This window comes from Humulus lupulus, chromosome 9 (genome assembly GCF_963169125.1).
Source record: "Humulus lupulus chromosome 9, drHumLupu1.1, whole genome shotgun sequence".
Taxonomy (NCBI): domain Eukaryota; kingdom Viridiplantae; phylum Streptophyta; class Magnoliopsida; order Rosales; family Cannabaceae; genus Humulus; species Humulus lupulus.
The window spans coordinates 45065118-45074644 of NC_084801.1; the positions used below are offsets into that span (position 1 = coordinate 45065118).

At 36.7% G+C, this 9527-nt stretch overlaps 1 protein-coding gene across 1 annotated transcript; it reads right to left on the bottom strand.

Moving 5' to 3' along the window:
- Positions 1 to 230: 230 nt before the first annotated feature.
- On the bottom strand, positions 231 to 1610 carry LOC133799665 (uncharacterized). Its single transcript, XM_062237664.1, has 2 exons — positions 1052 to 1610; positions 231 to 886 (listed from the first exon to the last, which is right to left on the bottom strand). The coding sequence occupies exons 1-2, from the start codon at positions 1608 to 1610 to the stop codon at positions 231 to 233; spliced, it is 1215 nt and encodes a 404-aa protein (XP_062093648.1).
- Positions 1611 to 9527: the final 7917 nt, after the last annotated feature.

Genomic DNA, 9527 nt, shown 5'->3' on the forward strand with positions numbered 1-9527 from the left:
TTGTCAACTTTTTGAAAAAAAAGTTTAACAAGACATACCACACAACTCCCCCTGAAAATGGGGTACAAAGTTGTACACAACAAGAAAACATAAAAATAAAACCATGTAGCAATCCAACTACTCCCCCTTTTTGTCTATCAAGAAGCCAAAGTAACAATAATTAAAAACAGAAAACAATGAACATGGTCTTTGGACAAACAAGATAAAATGGAAAAACATGAAAAATAGAACTAAACACCCTTGGCTAAGGCCGTCAGCTGAGCGAGGATTGCTTGTTGAGTGGCCTCCAATGTTCCAAGTTGATTTTGTACTAGTGTAAGATTAGTCTTGACAGCGAGCATTTCTGATGTCTCAGGACCAACACCAGATGGAACAGCAGCAGTGGCAGTGGAAACAGAGGGAATCACCATGAACTTGGACTTCTTCGATACTTGATCTTTCCCTTCAAATGACTTGAATGTGGGACTAGAAGGAGAAATCTCAACTGACTCATTTGGCATCAGGACATCTTTCTGAGATGACAGAATCTTAAAGATGAGTTGTGGAAAGAATAGGTTGAAACCCTTCTTTTTCGCCTTCCTTAGAGAAACAATTTGGTCCATAATTAAGGAAGGAAGATCTATCTGTGCACCAGAACCAATCTTAAATAGAAAGAATGCCAATTCTTGAGACACAACAACTGGATTAGAGGATGGCATCCAGTTCGACAGTGCAAACCGCATAAGCATAGCATAGGTGTGTGTGAGATCAGTAATGGAGAGTGATGTGCTTGGATTCCATGATACCTTTTGTCCTACAAGCTCCGAAAGGACTAGGTCCTTATCAAATTCAAGGGTATCTGGAATGACACCAATGGGCAAATTTAGAGCAATAGCAAAATCTTTAACTGTAAAAGAAAACCAATGACCCCGAACATACACTTTGCCATACATAAAGGAATTATGATTAAGAAAATCATCAGTTATGTTAGCCTAAAATTCCTTGACAACCCGATAAGCATACCCAGAATAGCCCTGTAAAGAATCTAACCACTCTCTTTCTTGCAAAATACCAATCACCCCAAACACCATATGAGCAGCAAGATCAAAATTCTTTTCACAAATAACTTTACGGTTTGCATAATAAACCATATCCCTTTCATGATCATTATAGCAAAAATAATGAGAATGAGGAACAAAAGATGAACCTGAATCAATGTTTTTGGTTAGAACCTTACAGGCAATTGGACTAGGAAAAATCATGGGCTTCTTTCCCTTGGATTCGAAAGGTAGAGGTTCAGAAGGCTTAGATGGAGTATTTGATGCATCAAAACCATCCTCTAATTCAACAACGCGTTCTTTAAAGGCAATTATATCTTCAAGTTCTTGGGTAGATTCGGACCTTTTGGTGCTCTCAGAACTTGAGTGCTCAGAAGAATTGGCTGCTTCACCAAATGGGTCTTCAGATTGATCAGCCTCAGAGGAAGAACATACAGGTGGAGTGATTTTGAGTTTCTTCGCTGGAGGAGATTTCTTTGGAGGAGAAGGCTTGCCTTGTTTTCCTCCTTTCTTCGCGACTGTCGTTGAACTAGAGGCAGTTGCTTTGGAGCGAGTCCGGGAAGCATGCGACATTCTAGAAATAGGTTGTGTAGTAGCAGGGGATCCTTTTGATTTGGCAGCCTTGAGTTTTGAGGGTTTAGGATTTGGATCAGGTGACTCAATTGCTGAAGGAAGGGTCTTGATAGGCACCACCTCTTCAATTGGTGGTGCAGGCAGAGCAATCGGAGCTGGACACAAGAAAGGTATTTTTGCCAGCCCTAGTCTTGACAAAGGACTTCAACGATGATCCTGAAGCCGCCAGAGGTGAAGCTAATGGAGCAGAATCACTCGCAGCAGCTGAAAGTTTGGGAGCTCCGGTGGTCTTGGGATGGGCCATGGGTTCCTGTACACTTAGACAGCCAAGAGAACAAACAAGCAGATAACAAGAGAGAGAAAAAATAAAGTGTGAGAGTGGAAGAGTGATCGTGGGAGTTGAGGCCAAACGTGGGATATAGGCTTAACAAAATGGGTAGTTACCCTTTTTTTATTATGAGAGAAAAAAGACAACTTTTGTCTTAATTGTAACCAAACCAAAAAAGGAAACAAATATTTTTTTTTAAAGGAAAATTTTCAAACTATCCTTTTTCTTCACATATTACACAATTAATAATTAAACAACCTTAACTTTAGAGAAAAGATGACAAAAATAACACAAAATTATATTCGACCAAAAAAAACAATAAGCACTGAAATTTACCATACCCCACGAGATTCAATCAATTTTTTTATTAAAGAAACATTATTATTATTATTATTATATTTTCGATATTCCTTTTTTTTTTTTTATAAATGACCAAAATATTTCCTTCTGCTGTTATCAAAAAATGTGAGACCTGAAAAACAATAATCAACCAATACAAAAATTAAGTGAGTACTAATAATGTTAGAAAAATTATTTGATCCATATAACATGCTTGAGAGTATTGGAATAAAAATAATTTTTTCTAGAGCACAAAGTATTTTTAGGAAAAATATTAACATAGTGGATGAGACTTACATTTTTTTTCTTTTTCTTCATACAAAACAGGTATTTGTGTGTGAAGTGTAAATAATAGGGTCATTGCCCATGTTGGCAATTTTGGCCTGTTTCTGCAATACCCAAAGGAGACGTTGTCACACTATACCAGGGGTAGCCCTTTTCAATGGTAGCGTGTCCTCTACATAGGTATAATTACATAGTCTCAACTTACTCAAGGTTGGCTTTCACACACTGGCATAGGTAACTCTATTCTCACAGAGGAACCTGAAATTGAAGAAGAATTGATAATTTAGCTCAATGCCCTCTTAGTAGGCATTTTTCACAAAAATAAATTGTGAAGAAAATTTTATTTTGAAACCAATAAACTTAGCATGTCATATATTCAAAAATAATTAATCTAACAGAAAGTAATTACAAAAGTTTGCAATTGTTTCAGAATCGTTTAACAGGAAAAAACACATAAGAGATAAACAGCTGGAATGGTAATGAGACAATAAATAATTACATACTACAAACCCCCAAGGATTTCCTAAGGGAATCAAACCGAATTGAATCAAGGGACTTAGTGAAAATATCAGCAATTTGCTTGTCTGTCTCAATGTATTCCAAGATTAGTGTCTTATTTTCAACAAGTTCTCTAATGAAATGGTGTCTAATATCAATGTATTTTGTGCGTGAATGTTGGACAGGATTTTTAGAAATATTTATTGCACTGGTATTGTCACAAAAAATGGTTAAAGTGTCTAATTCAAACCCACAGTCAGACATCATTTGTTTCATCCATAGTAGCTGAGCACAACAACTACCAGCTGCAATGTACTCGGCCTCAGCTGTAGAAAGAGATATGGAATTATGCTTTTTTTTCTATGCCATGACACCAAGTTGTTCCTTAGATAGAAACACCATCCACTTGTGATTTTCCTATCATCTGCATTACCTGTCCAATCGGCATCATTAAAATACACAAGATTAGAATTTGTTTCTTTAGAGTACCAAATCCCATATTCTAAAGTACTGTGAACATATCTAATAATTCTTTTTACAACAGTCACGTGTGACTCCATGGGATTTCCTTGGTACCTAGTGCATACCCCAACACTATAACATATATTAGGATGACTAGTAGTGAGATACAAAAGACTACCAATCATATTGTAGTATAAAGTGGGATCCACCTTAACTCCATTCTCATCTTTTGTTAATTTAACTGTTGTTCCCATGGGAGTTTTGGCATGTTATGCAGTATCAAGCCCAAACTTCTTTACCAAGTTTTTGGCATACTTACTTTGAGATATGAACGTACCATCTTCTGATTGCTTGACCTGAAAACCTAAGAAATATGTTAATTCACCCACCATACTCATCCCGAATTCGTCCTTCATTTGATGAACAAATTCCTACACTTCAGAGTTAGATGTAGAACCAAACACAATATCATCAACGTATATTTGTGCAATCATTATGTCTTTCTTGATTCTTTTAATGAAAAGTGTTTTATCTACTCCACCTCTACGATAACCATGAGACACAAAAAATTGTTTCAATCTTTCATACCATGCCCGTGAGGCTTGTTTCAAACCATACAAAGCCTTTTTTAATTTGAAAACATGATTTGGAAAATGTGGACCTTCAAACCCCTTAGGTTGTTCAACAAAAGCCTCTTCATTCAAAATGCCATTAAAAAAAATAGATTTAACATCCATTTGATGCAATTTGAAATGTTTCATCAAAGTCCACACCTTCCACTTGAGTGTACCCTTGTGCTACCAATCTAGCTTTGTTTCTTACTATTGTGCCAAATTCATCACTTTTATTTTTTAAAATCCATTTTGTTCCAATGACATTAGTGTGATTTGGTCTGGGCACAAGGGTCCACGCATCATTTCTCGTAAACTGTTCCAATTCTTCTTGCATAGCTTTAATCCAATATTCATCAGTTAAAGCTTCTTTCACATTTTTTGATTCAAGTGAAGAAGTGAAACACACATGTTGAATGAGATTCACATACCTTTTCCTTATGACCATGCTCTTCTCCAAATCACCTAGAATGAGATTAGTAGGAAGATTCTTTTTCACCCTGGTTGAGGGTTCTCCACGCACGGAATCAGTGATGATTTTTGGCATTTGTGTCTCTGTCTGTTCAGATGGTGATATATCAGACACCAAGGGTGATGGTTTTGTTGATGTGTCTGACGTAGCAGGCAACATTTCTGATACATCATTTTGTGGATCTGAGGCAACAGGTGCATTTTTTATGAATTTGTCTATCTCCGCTTCTATTGAAGATTCTAAAAAATCCTTCATATCATTAACAACAATGTTAGCAGATTCCATAATAGTTTGGGTTCTCATGTTGTACACATGATATGTCCTACTATCTATGGAATAACCAAGAAAGACACCAACATCACTTTTAGCATCAAATTTTCCAATATTTTTTGCGATCCCTCAATATGTAACAGACAACCAAAAATGTGGAAGTAACTTACATTTGGACGTTTACCTTTCCAGATCTCATAAGGCGTTTTGGTTGTACCTGGACATAAGAACACTCTGTTTATTGTGTAGCAAGCAGTATTAATAGCTTCAGCCCACAATTGTAACGCCCTAGATAGCCAAGACTGTTACACTGTGTGTTTATAAAGGTGCAAGACTTGCTAATCAAGTCATTTAGTTAAAAATGTGTAACTGAAACTATAGTTGAACTAGGGTTAAAAGATTTTGGTCTTAAAAGTTTCATTTCTTATAATCAAACATTTTCTTACATGGGATCCCAGAAGTAGTCAAGTTAAAAGACAGTTTACAAAATTTCAGGATTAAAATACAGATACTAGCCACTCTAAGGCAAAACAGACAATTAGGCTTTTCTCGTCCTGTACCAGTCCTCGGCCGTGGCAGCCGTTCGGCTGACTATGTACATTCAGCCCCAAAGCTCTCCATCTTAGGACTGGTCCACCTTGCCTTTGCCTTTACCTACACCACGTAGCACCCGTGAGCCAAGGCCCAGCAAGAAAACACAACAACAAAGCACAATCATCAAGCAAACAACCAAATAACTTATGCAGTATAATCATTTATTCAATAGTTCAAACATTCACGTTATTCAAGTATTCAGCATACCAAGTACATCATTTCATATTAATAATCAATTTACACATGATAACCAGGGTTAACGCCCTTAGGCCGCAGCCTCTATTTATCCCACTGACTCTGGCCCGCTTAAACCGAGCTAAATGAATATTAAGCTATCCTCAGCTACCAGTGGTCGAGCTGCGCCCTGTGCGCAAGTATTATTTATGGCACTCTTAGGCCGTTTATCACATGTCCCATGGCATAATACCATCTACGAAATCATACAGATATAGGGAACTCTTAGTCCCAACACAATCACACAACCGGGTGCAATTTTCTTACCTTTAGATTCCGATAGCTTTGTTCAATTCAACCCTCAAGCATGATCCCGTCTGAGCCCTAGCGTACACCTAGTCACGGTCACAAGTTAGAACCAACTCCAAACTTCAATTCCAAAACCTAGCCTCGGGACCAATCCCGAGCCCTCGGGAAGCCCTAATTCCACCAAACGAGTGGTGGAATCAAACCCCGAGCCCCCGGGAAAAAACCCTAAGAAATAACCCAAAAATCCCTTTCTGGGAACAGGGTAGCGGTACAGTGCCCTAAAGTGGGTGCCACAGCGCTACAAACAGAGCCAACAGACTCCCAGACACCCAAGCCTAGCGCTGTAGCGCCCTAAGGCTAGCGCTACAGCGCTAGTCACAGCCAGACAGTACCCAGACTTCTCCTCCTCAAACTTCCTCGAGCCAAAACCTCCCAAAATCCTTCCAAACCTTAACCAAACTCCAAAACAAACCTACCAACATCTATATCTCATCCCATAAGTCCCAACTATACAAAACTCAATTACATGCACCCCAAAACAAAGAAATAACCATAGCTGAACTTAGAGCTCAAAAACTCAACAAGAAAAACAACTGAAACCACAAAATTCAAGTGTCCAAGTTCAGAACTTCTTACCTTCAACAGAGTAGTTCAACCTTAGGCTATCCTCCACTCTTCCTTAGCTTTCACTCCTCAAAACTTTAGCTTCAATTCCCTAGAATTCCCACCAAAACTCAGCTCAAAATCCATATTAACACTAAGAACCAGAAACTGAGTATCAACCTCAAAACCTTACCTTGATTGGATGCCTAACCCCTGTTGAACTCTCAAACTTGATCAAGGTCTCAAGTGCAAAGCCTTAGCCAAGAGCTCCTCTGAATTTTTGCTCCAAAAGACCCCAAGGATTGAAGAAGAAACCTGAAACCGTGAGAGAGAAAACTCCTGTTTTTCCCTTCTTTCTTTTCTTTTTACTTCAGACTTCTACCACTTTCTACACATCCCACTAAGGCATAAAGCATTTTAATACCTATCCCTACTTTTAACTCAAATGACCAATTTGCCCTCCCATTTAAAACTAAGCTTTTAAACCTCCTAAGGGTATTTTAGTCATTACACCCAATTCCCGCTAATTCCTCGAATGTCTCTAATATTTACCGCTTACTTCCCGACACCTAACTAATCACCAATTATATTCCTCAATATCAAAATAGACTCCAATATATTTCCTAAATTCCCAGAAATACCCCCAGGCTCGCCCCGAGCCGGGTATAAATCCCCGTCGTGACTTTTTCGCTAAACTGCTCACTAGGATCGCCTCGAGTCACAAGCTACAAATATATCCACATAATAATGTGGTCTCAACAATTTATCACAGTTATATACATTTATGCCCTCAACGGGCCAAAATTACGAATATGCCCTTCTAACCTAATCAGGACCTACATGCATACTAATGCACATAGTCATGCATCACAGATATTCAAATAGTCATATAAACGTGCTTTTAATCATTTAAATCACATATAATCCAGTTATGCCCTCCCGGCACACTAATCAAGGCCCTTAAGCCTTATTAGTAAATTTAGGTCGTTACAACAATCGTTTGGAAAATTTCTTGCTATTCAACATTACTCTTGCCATTTCCTGAAGAGTACGATTTTTTCTCTCAACAACTCCATTTTTTTTAGGAGTTTTGGGTGCTAAAAATTCATGAGAGATACCACAAGACTTACAGAATTCATCATACACAATGTTTTCAAATTCTTTACCATGATCACTACAAATTCTTACAATTTTGCCAATATTACAATCTTTTTTAACTCTCAATCTTAAACACAGATTTTTGAAAGCTTCAAATATGTTAGATTTTTCTCTTAAAAAATCAACCCAAGTAAAACGACAGAAATCATCTACACAAACAAAAATGTATCTTTTTCCATTTAAACTCTCAACCTAAATTGGACCCGTGAGATCCATGTGAAGCAATTTTAAAACTTTTGACGTATTTACATCCATAATACCTTTGTGAATGATTTTTAATTGCTTGCGAAGTTGGCACGGCTCACGCTTACCAATAGACTCTTTACCCAGTTTGGGTAATCCTCGAACAATACCCTCATTTGACAACTTTTTCAAGTTTTTGAAATTAATGTAACCAAGTTTTTCATGCCACAGATTAGTTGAAATATTTATGACTGAGTGACATAACAAATTTTGAGAAAGAGTATAACAATTGTCAACTAATCTGAAGCCTTTCAAAAAACAATTTCCATTTTTATCAATAACACTACAATCAACAGAAGAAAAATTAACAATAAATCCTTGATCACAAATCTGACTTATGCTAATTAGATTAGCTTTCAATCCATCAAACAGCAGGACATTTTTCAGTTTAGGTAACCCTTCCACATTTACGGTTCCATTTCCAAGTACTTTACCTGCCTTACCATCACCAAAAGTGACTGCACCACAATTTTCAACTTTAAATTTAATAAGAATATTCTTGTCACTTGTCATATGTCTAGAACATCCACTATCAAAATACTAAGAATTAGATGTATGAGTTTTGTGACATGTAAATGTAGAAAGACAAGTATTCACATTCTTTTTGACCCATTTTTGTTTAGGCGCATGGTGTTTCTTTTGTACCTTGAATTTTTCATGATGAAAATAATTTGTATTAAAAATATTCATCATAGTAACAACATTTTGGTCAAATGTGACCTTTTACACCACAAAAATGACAGGTGGGAATAAATTTCTTAGTCCTTTCATTGGATGTCAGATTCTTACCTATTTGTCTCTTGGCCGATGAGACAGATTGTGATGTTGATGGATCAGAAACCTGCAGTGATAAATCAGAAAAAACAACGGGTAATGAGCGAGTTGGAACAAACACAGTGTTTTCCTTTGATTGAAACCCTTTAGATCTCAATCCAGCATTGTTTCTTTGACTTGCATTCTAGACCTCCTCAAAAATAGTAGATCTTGGATTAAGCATTTGAACATTTCTTTTTATAAGATCAAGCTCTTTTTTCAGACGATTAATTTCAGCATTTTTATAAAAAATCTCAATTTCAATAATTTTAACATTTGTTTCAAGTTCATCATTTTTGTAAGAAAGAGATTTAAAGTTTTTTGCATTTATTCTATTCACAGCACACAACTTAATCCATTCATCATACATTTTTTTGTAAGTTCTTCCAGTGAATCTTCATTGACTTCTGATTCATCAGAATTAGTGTCAACAACATCAGCAGTACCTGTCGTATTATCAGTAGCCTTATTTACTGAAACAATATTGTTTAAGCAAACAAATTGTCTGTTTTTCTGCAAAAAGACACGAAAAATTCGAGAGTACAGATGTTAAAGCAACATTTTCTCTCTCTTCATCACTACTTTCATAGTCATTGTCACTCCAAGTAGCATTCATACCTTTTTTATTTATTTTCAAGGTATTTGCACATTATGATTGAATGTGACCAAATCATTCACATTCCCTACATTGACTACCACTTTTATTATTAGGAAGAGAGGGTTTTGAAGATGTATTACCTTTAAAGAAATTCTTTTTG